The sequence below is a fragment of the Macaca nemestrina genome, chromosome 14 (assembly GCF_043159975.1).
Source record: "Macaca nemestrina isolate mMacNem1 chromosome 14, mMacNem.hap1, whole genome shotgun sequence".
NCBI classification, from domain to species: Eukaryota; Metazoa; Chordata; class Mammalia; order Primates; family Cercopithecidae; genus Macaca; species Macaca nemestrina.
In genome coordinates this window covers 81556524-81573420 of record NC_092138.1, presented here as the reverse complement: position 1 = coordinate 81573420, position 16897 = coordinate 81556524, and the positions used below count along the sequence as shown (strand labels likewise).

At 39.1% G+C, this 16897-nt stretch overlaps 1 protein-coding gene across 7 annotated transcripts in view; it reads left to right on the top strand.

The window, feature by feature from the left end:
• The window catches only part of LOC105481062 (lysophosphatidic acid receptor 1), a 170417-nt gene that overhangs the window by 97532 nt on the left and 55988 nt on the right, over window positions 1-16897 (top strand). For all 7 annotated transcript variants that reach the window (XM_011740347.2, XM_011740346.2, XM_011740345.3 and 4 more), the window contains one exon: window positions 4226-4973. In XM_011740347.2, the coding sequence (XP_011738649.2) occupies window positions 4226-4973 (748 nt within the window). The remainder of the gene's footprint in view (window positions 1-4225; window positions 4974-16897) is intronic.

Below are 16897 nucleotides of genomic sequence, written 5' to 3'. Positions count from 1 at the left end.
TCATTGTCTGCATTGCCATTTTTAATTCAGAAATTGTTTTTCAGTTTGTTCTGATAGGCACAATGATGGCTTCCAAAGATATCCATTACTTAATCCTCAGAACCTGTGACTACTACCTTGCATAGAGAAAGGGACTTTTCAGATATGTTTCAGTTAAAGATGTTGAGATGGGGAGGTTCTCCTAGATTTTTGGGTGGGCTCAGTGTAATCACAAGGGTCATTGAATGTGGAAGAGTGAGAGAGAAGATTGAGTGTCAGTCATGTGAGGAAGACCTGACTAGTCATTACCAGCTTTTGAAGATGACAGGTGACCATGAGCCAAGACATGTGGGCAGCCTCTAGAAGCTGGAAAAGACAAGGAAATGGATTCTCCCCTAGAACTTCTGGAAAGAAACGCAGCCCTGCCCTCTCTGTGATTTTAGTCCCATGAGACCTATTTTGGACTTCTGACCTCTAGGACTGTAAGATAATAAATTTGTATATTTATGCCACTAAATTTATAGCAATTTGTTAAAGTAGCAATAAAAAACTTTTTGTGAAGTTTTTACTGATTTCTTTTGTCTTCCTAATGGCTTGTTCTATTTTCAGTGTTACTATATTAACGAAACACATTGAGGACACAAATCAGAGATGTCCCATCATTTAATCTTTTTCTCTTTCTCTCTCTTCTTTTTTTTTTTTCCCCTCCCATACATCTGCTTCAGTGGGAGGTGATTTCTTCTTTGGTGGGAGATGAGTGGCCACCTCCTTTGATTATATTTTTCCCCGTTATGTTCCATAATTGTTTTTCTGTCATTATAGCACTGACTATCTTACTGGCTTATAGTCCAATCGCAGTTAGATTGGATTCTCTCTGAACCATGTGGGTTTTCTAAGTCTGTCAGCTCCTGAAGAAGTAGGAAAGCCCATTCACACTGCCCTTCTGACTGCCATTGGAGGTACTTTCAGGGTCTCCACTGCTTATTCTTTCGACCTGTTGCTTTCTGCAGACGATAAGAGAGGGGGTTTAATTCCTCTCTTTTAATTCCTCTATTGTCATAAAACCAACTGAAATTCCTCTCACTTCTTCTGAAGCATATTATACACTCCCAATTTTTAATTCCTGGTGTATTTTCTACTCTTTCAATATTTAGCTGCTAATTTTCATGAAATACAGAGTTCTTATCCAGAATCCTCTTAGTATAGGATTTTAAATCTGAAATAGAACTTATGTATAAGTTAGTCCAATTTCCTCATTTCACAAATGATAAAACTGAGTTTCAAAAATCATTTAAGTTATGCCATTAAATATGTATGGTTTTTATGGCATTACAGTTAATTGTTGAGAGAAAAGAAATGGCACAAGACAGGGCACTTTTCTCTACCATTAGAGAAAATCTGTCAGTTTTACTCATCTTTGTACATTGTGGCTTAAAGAGATAATTTATACTTTTTAATTTTGCCATCCTTAACTTTATAGTTTTTCCCTGTGGAAAGGGCTAAGAAGCTTCTTGTATCTCTCCTTAACTTTGTTGCTACTTGGTGTTCAGAAGTTGGAATGCTGTGAAATAATATATGCTTGATATTTGGTTTAAACCTTTCTTGATTCAGAGAAGGTAAATGGTTATAGAGACTAATGAAAAGAACAGACTTTTATATTTGTCTTGACAAAGTTTTAAATATCCTTTGCAGAAAGGAAAGTTGTAAAGTTTAAACATTTTTGGAAATATCTTTAATTTATTAAGGAAATCAATATGTATTTAGCATGTAGTCCATAGAACAGTTGAATACTATACAACAATGAATATAAGCAAGCTAGAATCTCTGCGTTTATAGGGTTTCATAGCCTAGTGTAGAGGGGATCAACAAATGATTAAGCAATTATGTTACAGTGATTCCTTGCACCAGCAGCCTTGGGATTACTTGGGACCCTACCTCAGATCTACTGAATCAGAAGTTCTTGCGGGGTATGTCAGCAATCAGTGTTTTACAAACTCTCAGGTAATTCTGATACAGGATACCAGTGTTTTCACTGTTGAGAACCAGAGTTGAGAGAGAGAGCACAACACATTAAATAGAGCTGAACCTGAGAGTTTGGAGTCATTAATATCTTGAGTTGAGGCTGGAGAGGCAGGTAAGTAAGGTCTGATAAGATGATTGAAGAGTTTAGACTTTTATCTAACGTGTACTCATAAGCCATTAAAACATGTCCAGGCCGGGCGCGGTGGCTCAAGCCTGTAATCCCAGCACTTTGGGAGGCCGAGACGGGCGGATCACGAGGTCAGGAGATCGAGACCATCCTGGCTAACACAATGAAACCCCGTCTCCACTAAAAATACAAAAAAAATTAGCCGGGCGTGGTGGCGGCGCCTGTAGTCCCAGCTACTCGGGAGGCTGAGGCAGGAGAATGGTGGGAACCCGGGAGGCAGAGCTTGCAGTGAGCCGAGATCGCGCCACTGCACTCCAGCCTGGGCGACAGAGCGAGACTCCGCCTCAAAAAAAAAAAAAAAAAAAAAAAAAAAAAAAAAAAACATGTCCAGTGGGGAAACAGCTTGATCAACTTTGTCTTGTTTTTTTGCGGTGGAGTCAGGGTCTTGCTTTGTTACTTAGGCTGGAGTGCAGTGGCATGATCTTGGCTCACTGCAACCTCCACCTCCCGGGTTCAAGTGATTCTCCTGCTTCAGCCTCCCAAGTAGCTGGGATTACAGGTGCCCACCACCATGTTAGTAGAGAGGGGGTTTCACCATGTTGGCCACGCTGGTCTTGAACTCCTGACCTCAAGTGATCCACCCACTTTGGCCTCCCAAAGTGCTGGGATTACAGGTGTAAGCTACCGTGCCTGGGACTGTGATCTCTTTAAGAAGCAGACAAGTAAACAGATAAATAATTATACAGTGTATTAAGTATAATGTTTGAAGCATAGTCTAAAAGCTATTGAAGTCTAGATAAGGAAAGAGACTTTAGATGCCTGGGTAAGTCAGAAGACTAACCACTTAAGTGTTTCACATTGTTCTTGGAAGTTTCAGTGTTTGGTAAACATTTATGTACAACCTACGGATATTCAGTAGAATATTTGATCAAAAATAGTGGTTAAAAGTGTCATATGTTTTGGGTAATTTATTAGATGCAAAGCAAAATAAAAATGAAATAGTAGAATGTGAACTGTCTTCAAGATACATTTTTTAATTTTAAGGGTCCCAGGTAAGCTTACAGCTTCAAGAAAAATGACTTACTCTATGTGATGTACAATTTTCTAATTTCTCTTTTGTTACTTATTTTCTAATTTTGTTTAAATATATTATTATATATAATTACAATTTATTATATATTATGATATATGTAAGTAAATATATATTATTCTGTTTTACACTGTCTCAATCCTTTTTAGATTTAAGTGAGATTATAAATAATAAGGAAATATATTCTTATCAATGATGTTGAAGAATAAGTAAACATGTTATAAAGCATTGTCACTCCATACTTTAAAAAATACGCTGCATCTAATCTAAGTATATTTTACTTGTAGAGAATTGTCAAAGGGCCACCTACTCTTTGGAGGTTACGTTGGGTCCTCCAAAAAGAAAAAAAATTCTGAAATGTCATAGATTGGTTGACGAGTCCTATTCTGAGGTTAAGGAGTTATGGGGGTAGGCAGTGCTGACCACAGGAATGTTGAGCAGCAAATGCTGGCTTTGGGCAAAAAACCTTTGATGCACAGTGACTTCTTTGAAATATTCGGAATGATGGTCCTTGTGGGAACCTGCATTACAAAATGTCTGTCCCACATGGAACATACTATGTGAGAATAGAAATGGAGAATAATAGGGCAATGATACCCTATCTAGAAACCAACTGTGTTTACAGATTCCCTAAATAACAGATCAAATAGATTTTACTATGGTAAATATCCAATTGCAATGTTCTGCAAAATTTTTGTCTGTCTCATATATTTTGAGCAAGATTTCTTGGCCATGTGGCTTTTCTAGTAGACTTCAATGACGTGAAACCACTAAACAGAGACCTTGTCATTTATTTAACTCCAACTGCCTTTAATCTTGAGGACAGTAATATTGTGAGAAACCTTGGGGTTTCAACATAATCACAAGATGGTATGCAGGATCAAATGTTCAAATTATTTGCTTTTGTTTTTCTGTTGCATGTACTATAGAAGTCTTGTGTTGTCTATATAAGCTTTAAATTTGGACCTGTGGCTTCTTTTTCATCATCTTTTCTCCTTTTCTTTTAGTTCACAGCCATGAATGAACCACAGTGCTTCTACAACGAATCCATTGCCTTCTTTTATAACCGAAGTGGAAAGCATCTTGCCACAGAATGGAACACAGTCAGCAAGCTGGTGATGGGACTTGGAATCACTGTTTGTATCTTCATCATGTTGGCCAACCTACTGGTCATGGTGGCAATCTATGTCAACCGCCGCTTCCATTTTCCTATTTATTACCTAATGGCTAATCTGGCTGCTGCAGACTTCTTTGCTGGGTTGGCCTACTTCTATCTCATGTTCAACACAGGGCCCAATACTCGGAGGCTGACTGTTAGCACATGGCTCCTTCGTCAGGGCCTCATTGACACCAGCCTGACGGCATCTGTGGCCAACTTACTGGCTATTGCAATCGAGAGGCACATTACGGTTTTCCGCATGCAGCTCCACACACGGATGAGCAACCGGCGGGTAGTGGTGGTCATTGTGGTCATCTGGACTATGGCCATCGTTATGGGTGCTATACCCAGTGTGGGCTGGAACTGTATCTGTGATATTGAAAATTGTTCCAACATGGCACCCCTGTACAGCGACTCTTACTTAGTCTTCTGGGCCATTTTCAACTTGGTGACCTTTGTGGTAATGGTGGTTCTCTATGCTCACATCTTTGGCTATGTTCGCCAGAGGACTATGAGAATGTCTCGGCATAGTTCTGGACCCCGGCGGAATCGGGATACTATGATGAGTCTTCTGAAGACTGTGGTCATTGTGCTTGGTAAGTTTTGTCTTGACTGTAACTTACCTTATAGATTCTCAATGACTTAACATAAACCACATTTTTTTGTGTGACAGAGGTAACCAACAGTATGAATATTCACCAGGTATATATGCAGGAATTACAAGGGGATGAGGCACCTTTATATTAAATGTCAGCTTATGAGTCTTTCTAAAATTATAGAATTAGTGTTAGGGAAACATGGGTCTCAGTGGTGTAGTATAAATGATGATGATGTAAAAAATGTCATTGAAGAGTTTGGCTATCTAATATTGAAAATACCAGAAATACCAATCAAACTCGTTTTGTTTTTCTTACAGCCTAAATTGTGAAACTTTTGCATTGTGGTTTCTGTATTACGTATTTTCAGACAGAAAGTGCTTTCATAGAATATGAATATGCTTCCATGTATAGTTATTTTTATTAGTCTATTCTGTAATTGCCACTACATTATAGGTAAGTATATCAAAGTTTTGTATAGATTTACTGAACAAAACAGATTGGAATTAATGATATTCTCTGACCGTCATCTTCATGAAAACTTCCTTCTTTTCTATTAATTTTCTATTTGTAGTAATGGAGGTTAATCCATATTTCAAGGTGAAGAGCAAGATTTGTAGAGTCAAATACCTTCTGCTTTTAAATAAGCATTGTTTTTCTTGGATGAAAAATTCATAGTAGTGATCAAGAGGAACATATTTATTCAGTTATGTATGTAGAAGGTAGTTAAAGAGCACCTACTATGTTCTGGCTCCTGGAGGTATACCCATGAAAAGGACAGATGCAGACATTTCCTTTGGAGCTTAGAATGAGAATTTTTAAAAATAATTACCCAATGGAATTACACATTCTCCATAGACTGTATTCAGGTTAACATTTGATCACATTAAAAAATCTTTTTTGAAAACCTTTTATCATTTCATCTTTCCCTATGGAAATTGAAAAAAAAAACAAAACAAAAAAACAAAAAAAACCATTTTATCACCTCCTCTTTCCCCGCAGAAATTCAATGGGAAGTTCCTATAATTCTCTGTGCTCCAATTTGTATAGCATTTTTGAGTGAATGTAACATGGGATTATGTGGCTCCTCTGAAACTTTGGGAGTGACCTTAATTTTAGCCACTGAAATGAGACAGGGTCCTAATGATCATTATATAAAGTAGCATTCGGATTGATGCATAGGTCTTGTCTGTTTTGGTTAGGGTGAATGCATCATAGACATCATTTTCAGCTATACTCATTGTTGACTGTCTTGTAGACCTGTGAGAATAGCAACTAAGCCTTGGGATCACTGACACACCTAAAAGCCTGCCTCACTAACTGAAACACAGAGGACCCCGTCACCTCAGATATGAGATTGTCTTATTTCATCCAATGAAAATTAGTAGTAGAACTACAAAAATGGTTTCTCTGTATGTTTATTAACAGGACCTTAAGCACACCTGTGCCACAAGGCCGTATTTTCCATAATGTGGATGAAACACATCTTCGTTTACCATGGATGCTATTTTTGTATGAAATAAAACATGAGACATTAAATAACATGAGACTTTTTATCTGTATTGACTCAAATGTTTATTTGCTGATGATCTAAATGTTGGTTGACATTTTTTATATGCGTGAACTTTTTCTATTACGAAAAGGGCTACTCATAGTTCACAGAATTGCCAGCAGCAAATGACTACTGAACTTGGACTGTTAACTTGCCAAGTTCTTGTTTTAATTTTGACCTTTCTATAATATCTTGTGTATTCCAGTGTGCAAAGTACTGAATGATTGACATACTTTTGTGCCTCATTGGGTTGTTTTTCATGTTGAAATAATAATTTTGAGGCTATAGGAGCTAGTGTTTCAGTGTACATCTGCCCTAAATGCCTCTTTCTCATGCCCAACTACTACCACTATACAACTACTAACTTTAAAATAACAGAAATAATATTTAAACTAGTATACTTCACAAAGATAGAATGCAGTTGACATCTCTGGAATAAAGAGCATGATTTCTAAAGCTGTGGGATGGAAGAAGTTTTAGAACATGGAAAACCCCATCACAGTGATAGGTGAAGGTATTTGGTGAAGAAAGATGGGAATATGATTGTGATAGGGGAAGCAGAAATTAAATGGACCGTAGCCTTTTTGAGAAAAGTGGTGAGAATCAGAGAACGGGCAGGATGTGGGCAGGGAGTGGTTGGAAAGCTTAGAATAGGGAAGTTGCAATCTTTACAGATGTTTTTCAAGGCGTGGTGCCTAATGCCATTCCTACAATGTGCTCTCCTATTTGAATTGTAAGTGTCCATCCTTAGATAGGCATGGTAACATGGGAGACATGGGTTGGTCTTGTCGTAGTGTAGGCAAACCCCAAAATTGGGGCTTAGCCTGGGAGAGTTCTTGACTCTGCCCAGGAAAGAATTCAAGAGTGAGCCAACAGTGAAAGAAAGCGAGTTTGTTAGGGTAACAGTGTACAGCAAAATGACTGCTCCATAGGCAGAGCAGGGCTATCTCATAGGCAGGGTAGCATAGAGCAGCACTAATAGATTGCTGACTAGTTATATTTGTACCCATTCTTTTTTCTTTTTCTTTGAGACAGGGTCTTGCTGTATCACCCAGGCTGGAGTGCAGTTGCATGATCTTGGCTCATTGTAGCCTGGACCTCCTAGGCTCAAGCAGTCCTCCCACCCAGCCTCTCAATTAGCTGAGACTACAGGTGCATACCACCATACCCAGCTACCCAGATTTTTTTCTTTTTTTTTTAGAGATGAGGTTTTGTCATGTTGCCCAGGCTGGTCTTGAGCTCCTGGGTTCAAGTGATCTTCCTGCCTTGGTCTCCCAAAATCCTGGGATTGCAGGCATAAGCCACCATGCCTGGGCGCCCACTCTTAATGATAAATATAATTAAACAGGTTATTCATGAACTTCCTAGAAAAGGGATGGGGAGTTCTTGAAACCATGTAAGGTTAACTTCCATTGCATTTGTAAACCGTCATGGTGCTGGTAGGAATGTCTAATGCATATGTATTATGATTCCTGGTCCTTGCTGGTTTGGGTTGGTTTCTTTGCTACATCCTGTTTTGATCAGCAGGGTTGTGAAAACAAGTCCTGCTGATCTCCCACTTCAGTAGGAACAAGAATTCTGGTCTACTCGAAGTTCTTCTCTTTGTAAATTAGTCCATTGATAATTCTGGTTATTTTACCTTAGTTTGTGCACATTTGGTTTTTAATATTTTTCTTCACTGCCAGATTTCCAGGTGTGTGAGAGCAGGCAAGATTGTAATGATTTGTTGTCTGTTTTCTCCACATTGCCACATTGCCTGCCATGGCTATCTAGTAGTCAATGAATGCCGAGGAAATGCATGTGATGACAAAACCAAGTTTCTGTGCCTTCAAAACTGAAGACCAGAGCCATAGTGAATTCATTACAGTAAATACCACTTTATTCAACTATGTGGGAGCCAAACCTAGTGACACCTTTATGTTCCATGCCTTCTAAAATACAACAGCCTGGAAGATGCCTGGCTACAATGGGTGCTCAGTAAATAATATGTTTGTTTTACTTCCATTTATTCTGGGAATGATTACTCAGTTTCCATTTTAACTTCATCAAAATGATCCCTGGGTTTTAGACCTATTCAGTCTTCATGATCAAGAGAAGAATTTGTTGGTCAGCAACTGACTTCCTGTGAGTCAACTTATATTAAAATAAAGGCATCTTTGAGATTAATGGTGGGCAATACCAATGGCTGATTTTTAAGCATGATCTTGTATTAAGCTGCTTTTGAGTGAGTACTGGATCTTAATAATTATTTTTGGTTGTGAAATACTTATCTGGCATAAATCAGGTGCTACCTTAGAAATTTGTATTTGTAAATTACAACCCTATGGAGTATAGGTACTGTTACTGGTTTGTTATCCTTATTTTCCAGATGATAAAAACTGAGGTAAGGAGAGGTTAGGTAACTCTCCCACAGCCACACAGCTAGTAAGTATAGGAACAGGGATTCAAGGTCAGGAGCTGGGATTCAAGGTTGGGCACTTGGGTTTCAGAGCCCAAGTGTTTTTCTCCTCCATGTTATTCTACTTCCCTTTAATCAAAACAACTAGCAGCACATGCTGTATTTAGTTATAACATTTGAACGGCCAGCAATGTGCTATTAAATTGAAACACTGTGATCTCATTTGTTTCTGTTGAAACTGCCTAGCTTTGCTGCCTGGGCAGAGAAAGCTTTAAAGGGAGCAATCTTTTCTTCCTTTTGCCTCTGATGACTCTCATTTCATCCACCCTTTTCCACTGTTTGGTATTGCATTAGCACTAACTGATGGCTTCTGATTGAGGGAGGATTTTGTTCAAGGTATAGTTAACTTTAAGGTTCATTGCCCTAGCATGAAGTCATGTTATACCCCTAGGCTTGAAGTCTCCCTACTTGACATTTTACCAAGAATTCCTTCTGAGTCGGTTCCACTATTGAGTCAGAGTGGCAGTCAAGATGTTCTTCCTTATTTGACCACAGCGTGTCTTGAATTATAAGTCCTTTCCTTTCTGGCTGTATTCTTTGTGATGACACTTCTGTCTGAGAAACTTAGAAAGGAGGAAATCCAGAATTTGAAGAGAGAAAATCATGGTTAAGATGTGGAGGTTTTTACATCTGAGTCCTGGGGAGAGACATAAAGTAAAATGAATCCAGGTGTGACTTACTTCTTTGGAGAAGAAGAGGGAGACACTGTTTTTCTAGTTTGATCTGTTCTGGTTGGAAACTATCACCATGGAAATCAAATTACTCCTTATGTCTTACATACTCTGTGCTAGGGTCAGTACGCAGCCCTACTCTTCCTGTGTTGTTTATAATCTTACATCAAGGAGTTACATTTTCTTCATTTTACGTTGAGGGAACTGAATTAGGATAGGATAAATAACTTGTTTAAGATCATTATTTTGGTAAGTGGCAGAACTGGAAATCAGCTTTCAGATTCTTGTAGACCATGCCTTTTGACCACAGGACACTGACTCTTCACATACCATGGTGACTGTCACCAGTGGTGACGAAAGTGGCGGGAGTCAGATAAGTTTAAGACCATTGTTTTCTTGTTCACTCTGATGAAAGATTTAATTTGGCTAGTATCCTGTTAGCAAATCTATATGTGCTTCTCTTTTCAGTTTACTTCAATAAACATGTTGTTGAGTGCTAATTGTGTGCTAAGGGATAAAAGAAAAAATTCTTTACAGAGCTTATGCTGTAGTAGAGGAGACTAAAAAGAGTTGCAAAGCACTCGGGTTCATGTGCTAGTAGAGGTATGGGCAGCGAGTGATGACGAGTAGAGGGATGGGAGGGGCTCCCAGAGGAGGCAATCTTGAGCTGGGTCTTGCTGGATGTAGAGGAGCTTGCCTTACTGTAGCACTGGGTGGAGGAGAAGGTGACCAGTTCATGAGCAATGATGATCACCTTTGAGGAACTGAAAGTAGTCAGGTGTGATTAGCATCTAGTGGATATGCCGGATGGAGTTTTGACAAGAGGGTCAAAACCTTTGTAACATACTAAGAAATTTGAGCTTCTGTCTGTGGGAGATGGGAGATGGTGAAGGGTCCCCCAAGATCAAATGAACACCAATTCCTTATAGGCAGCATCCTCACATAATGTATCATCCAAACACGCTTTTGGGAGCAAAAACAGGCACTAACTGTTGGGAATCTGGGATAACAGGAATAAATCAAGACTGTTTAGGGCAACCTAGGATGTATGTTCAACCTCCTCTGAGGCTCTGCTCTGTTTGTTCTTTTTTTGTTTTAGAGACGGGGTTTCACCCTGTTACCCAGGCTGGTCTTGAACTCGTGAGCTCAAGTGATCTGCCCACCTCAGCCTCCCAAAGTGTTGAGATTACAGGTGTGAGCCACCATGCCCAGCCAATATTTTTTCTAGATTCTCTTTCAGCTTTTCCAAATGCAGCTTTCAACACTGGACTTGTATTACTGTGTATAATTGGTAAAGCTTTTTTTTTTTCTTTTTTTGGCTGGAGTCGGTCCAGATTTAGAATTCTTAGAACTTGAAAGGATCCCTAAAAATTACATCATTCAACTCCTACATCTTACAGATGAGGAGACTGAGACCCCCAGGTTAATTGAGAACTTCAGGTCTTAGTTAGCTCATGATCCAAGGCAGGATCCAGGTTTCCTGACTTCCACTAAGGTGCTGTTTTTACTGCCCCTGCCTTGTTCACTCCCATCCACACTTTCCATCTTCATCTTTTTTGGGAACTTCAGCCGTGTGTTTATGTGGCTAGCCAGGATTAGGTGTAAACATTGTGGCTGTGAAGGTAACTGGTTCTCACAGAAAGAGTTTCCTTGAATAGGTCTTCTTATAACCAATTGGTAATCTCCCTCCCTAATGAAACCTTGAAAAAAGTCATTGAAACCGAATTGCTTGTACATTATTAGCTTTTCACATATATTAACATCCTGTTAGCTTTCTTGACAACAGCATTACTATTTTTCATTCCACTTGGTTTTTATATTAAGTTTGTGCTATCTCTCTCCTCTCTCTCTGTCTCTGTGTGTGTGTGTGTGTGTGTGTTTGTGTGTGTGTTCACTTATATTCAGTAAGTCAGGGCACCTCTGGAATCTACTCTTTGACAAGAACTCTCTGGATGATTCTGGGCAAGTTACTTTCCCTGTGTGTTAATTTTTTCTGTAGGATGAAGTTGACCAATTTGATTTCCAAGATTTCTTAGGACTCTATTCTATAAATAAAATTATAAGGACAGTAACTACTGTGGATCAACCATGTAGAGCTTTCTAGAGGAAAACTTGAAAGGGGATTAGGACAAACATAAGAGACTATGATTCTTCTTTGTATAAACGGTGCATCCCACCTTCTTTTTAATTTTTTAAGGCTAGTCAAGTAGAATAGTGGGAGTGGAGAAAGAACAAAGAAATCTGTAATTGGTTATGATCAATTAGTTGTACACCTCCCTGCACTCGGACCAGCCATTACCTTCTCTAATATTAAGCGTTTAGATGCACTATCCCCCATTAAAGGGAGTGGTGAGTGTATAAAGGATCCTCTCAAAGAGATGAATCTGGGGGCTTTACTTTCCTGTGGATTGCCATGTGGCAGGAAGGGAAGACTTCCCAATTGGTCCTGTTGCTGGGGGCAGGGAGTGGACACAGAGTCTCTTATTCCCTGGCCACAGGTGACCAGCTACACATTCTGTTACTCTGAAGAGGAACTAAAGCTACCCCAAGTCTCCTCAGGTCCCAGTGGCATCCCTGTAAAGGCCTCTTTGAGGAAGAACCTGAGAGAATATCCATGAGAGCCTCCATTGTTTGGCCAGCCGCTAGGCATGGGTGGTGGCCAGGAGACAGTCCTTGCAAAAGTCCCACAGTGCTTCCCAGACCCCACACCCTGGGCTTGGGTCAAAACAGAAAACAACTTTCAAACACCAGTTCTTTATACCCTTTTGTTGCCCATCTCCATTCAAATATTTTTTCTCAGAAGAAACGTTTAAACAGAAACAGAAACCAAAAATACCGCGTGAACCTAACAGAGTTCCTTTTGAAGTGTGGACAGAGGAACCAGAACATGAAGCTCTTATTTTAGGTCTGTTGAGTGATTCAGGCCTTGTCTGGCCGAGACTCTTGTTCATCCAAATATGAATGTTGGAAAGTCATTTACTTTTCCTTGTCGTTAAAGGTAATAAATGATGCAAAGATTTCTTAAATGAAGTGTGGTGACCACTGAGAATCACTATTGCCTAGGGGTTGAGAGTTTAAATTTGCAGTAAGATAGGCCAGAGTTTGAAGTTCAAATCCTGGCTCCTCGCTGACGAGTTCCATAATCCCGAATAACTGACTTAACCTCTCTGAGTCTTGGTTTCAGAATTAATAAAGTAAGAATCGTAGGACCTTCCTTAAGTGGTTGTGAGCATTAGATGAACTGATTTATGTAAAGCACATACATGTGGCTTACAGAAAACACTTAATGGTAGCAAGTATTATTACTCTTAGGTTGTGTCCTCATGAGCATTCCCCTTCTTTTTCTTTCTCTTTTTTTTTTTTTTTTTTTTGACACAACCACATCCATTCACATCTACCTACACACCAAGTCCACATATAATTTGATGTTTGAGAGGGTGCTTCATTTCTATGACGTAGTATGAAATTACTATTGTGTTCTGGCAGCTGTTGGCTCGAATTATACTCTGCAAATTTTTATCCCGAATGAATGGCCTTTGCTTTTACTGCAGCTTTGCCTACACCCTACTCGTTGAGCCTCAGCCTTGTGTATGAAAAATCCTGTTAGCATCACAGGAAATGCTAATAGTTTTGACCTGCTAACTCTTCAGAGATAAATGGCATTGACTATTAAAAAGAACTTTGGAATGGAACAGGCCACTTTGTCAATATAAGAAAGTCATGAGCTCCTTCAGATGGATCTGCAGTACTTAAGGCACAGCTGAAAGCCCAGGTATCATCTAGGGCAGTGATCCCCAACCTTTTTGGCCCCAGGGATCAGTTTCATGGAAGACAGTTTTTCCACAGATGGATTGGAGGAGGGGGGATGGTTTTGGGATGAAAATGTTCCACCTCAGATTGTCAGGCATTAGTTAGATTCTCATAAGAAGCACGCAGTCTAGATCCCTCACATCTGCAAATCACAATAGGGTTCACACTCCTATGAGAATCGAATGCCACCACTGATCTGACAGGAGGCAGAGCTCAAGCAGTAATACTTGCTCATCTGCTGCTTACCTCCTGCTGTGCGGCCCGATTCCTAACAGGCCATGGACCGGTACTGGTCCTTGACCTGGGGGTTTCGAACCCCTGATCTAGGGTACCATTCTGTTATTCTGTTTCCTTTTGATCAGCAGTGAAGGGCCATGTCTGGCATGTATAGAAGAAATGGCAAATGGTTGGGGTCATGAGACTTGATTGCTGTTCTCTAGCCAGTCCTAACTTCACAGTGTGACCACCTATGAATCCTTTAGTCTGGAATTCATCATCATTTACTTAGGAAGAAAATGATATTTATTAATAACTCCTAATCTCTCACTGCTACCTCATGAATCTCTGTGAAGAATCATCATGGCTGTTCTATGATGCTGGGGCTTTAATCCTACTTCCCAGCACCTAGAATAGGGCCTGGCATTCTAGTTATTTGTTGAATGACTACATGAAATATACCTCTTGTTTTGGATTGGGAGTTTTACAGGTTGCCTAGTTACAATAATAATATATCCAGGTATCCGAAAATTCAATGAGGTTTAATAATGGGTCCCATTCAAAGGGATATTTGCCATAAGGTCATTGAAATGAAGCAGCTATAACTCCTGCCTCTCAGGACTTTTTTTAAGGCTAAGTTCCAGTGCAAACTTGTTGATAATAGTTTACTTTGTCAGCAAACATGCATTGAAGTCTTCTGGACCCTCTGTTAATGAGGATGACTGCAAAGATCAACAAAAATATGTATCCTGCTTTCAAGAAGCTCTCATCATAGTAGATGACATATAATTTAAATAAGTGCAATATAATATGGTAAATAAATACAATATAATATGATAAAATAGGCAAAGTGCTATATGAATGCTGTATTTCACCTGGCAGTGTCTGGAAAAGACTTCGAGATGAAATTGATGTTGGAATTTCATCTTAGATGGTGTATAGAAGTTTTCCAAGTAAGCCTAGGCAAAGGAATTATTTCTATTAGATATTCTTTATACCCTGAATTGAATGAAATATTTAATTACCTTTCTTATATTGTAATTAGTATGTCACTTAGCTATGACAATAACCCTTGTTAGGCATGTACATCTTGTATAAATCCTTAGAGTGGAAAGGGAAGCTTCCAGAATTGTCAGGCAATATTTACTTATAACTTTTTGGCTGCATTTTGCACTGGCATAATATTTACTTTTTTTTTTTTTTTTTTTTTGAGATGGAATTTCGCTCTTGTTGCCCAGGCTGGAGTGCAGTGATGCGATCTTGGCTCACCGCAACCTCCACCTCCCGGGTTCAAGCAATTCTCCTGCCTCAGCCTCCCGAGTAGCTGGGACTATAGGCATGTGCCATCACACCAAGCTGATTTTGTATTTTTAGTAGAGACGGGGTTTCTCTATGTTGGTCAGGCTGGTCTCAAACTCCCAACCTCAGGTGATGTGCCCACCTTGACCTCCCAAAGTACTGGGATTACAGGTGTAAGCCACCGAGCCCAGTCCAATATTCACTTTTTAAATTGACTAGAGATAGCAGTTTGACATCATCAAACTGGTTATGAAGTAAATGGGTTTTGAATGGTTACTGACTTATAAGGAAAGGGATTCATTTCTTTTTTTTTTCTTTTTTCTTTTTCTTTTTTTTTTTTTTTTTGAGACAGAGTTTTGCTCTTGTTGCCCAGGCTGTAGTACAATGGCGTGATCTCCGGCTCACCGCAACCTCCACCTCCTGGGTTCAAGCGATTTTCCTGCCTCAGTCTCCCAAGCAGGTGGGATTACAGGCTACTACACCCAGCTAATTTTTTGTATTTTTAGTAGAGATAGGGTTTCTCCATTTTGGTCATGGTAGTCTCAAACTCCCAACCTCAGGTGATCCGCCCGCCTTGACCTCCCACAGTGCTGGGATTACAGGTGTGAGCCACCGCGTCCGGCGGAAAGGGATTCATTTCTATATGTCAGAATAACATCCTATGGAGAAGAAGGGATTGACAGTGACATGTATGTGTTTCAGGATCTGAAAGATCATTGCCAGGAGAAGTTGACACCTATACCTGAAGCATAATGGGAATATAATTTTCTATGGTATTTTACAGTCTGTAATGGCCTGGTTGAGGTTTCAGAATGTCTTCAGGTGTTTTTTGTTATTGTTACAGCAGTAGAATTCACAAGCAGCTGTTTCATCTAGAAATGTATAGTTCTATTTTCAGGGGTTTACATTCTTTGCAACTCGAAGCATCATTTCTGATTTCCTGATACAGATTGAAAAAATGAGAATGAACATAGGAGGCACACACATGAATTGCCGAATTCAGCCAATAAAAATAATTGCATGGGCTATACTTATACTAAAAACAAAAGAAACACAATACTTCTTTATTTGAAATTAAAATTTAACTGGGTATCTTGTGTTTTATCTGGCAACTATAACACACACACACACACACACACACACACACACACACACTATTGACTGGGAAATACAGCATTTTGGATAGCAATTAATTCTATGTTACATGGATTTTCTCCTTTGTCTTACAGGCTTCCATATTATCCTGGAGTTCAATTTAACTACACAAGAAGTTTCACTTATTTACTATTTCTGCGTTTTATTTTGAGTTGCCTTGAAATAAAGGATTGTATTCAGGTTATAGAATCATGTATTTGTTTCTCAGAAATTTTGTTTGCTTATGAACAGGTAATGTTGTATACTTCTATGTCAAAATTGAATTTTTCCCTTCTGTTACATAGTCTTTGTCATGCTCTTTGAAAAAAGCATTTTAATGAAATTTGTTTTTTCATATAAACAATTTTTTTCTTCTGTTGGTACCTTTGATATTTTTTTCTTTGAGGCCTAACTAGAGCCTATGCCTCTGAGAAGTTACTTTCTATTCATGTATTTTAGTGAAGATGATAGTGTCTAGACTGAATGTGGTCATGGCTTTACTTAAACCCTGGCAGGGCTCCTGCACCCATAGAGGAGTTATTATAATGATCCAAAGCAAATATGAAGTTCTAATAGGGTGACACAGCAATAACAGGGTCTTTTTGAAGAAATGGGATTTAATCTGGCATTGGGAGACTGGAAATTCATGGCTTCACTTATTTATTCTGCCCAAGTAGACTTTTGTTGACACAAAGAACACTGCATTTTAAGTTGGGTTTTCCATGAGTTCATTCTAAACAGGTATTTCTGTGCTTCAAAAAGCTTCCCATATTTATATTGCAGG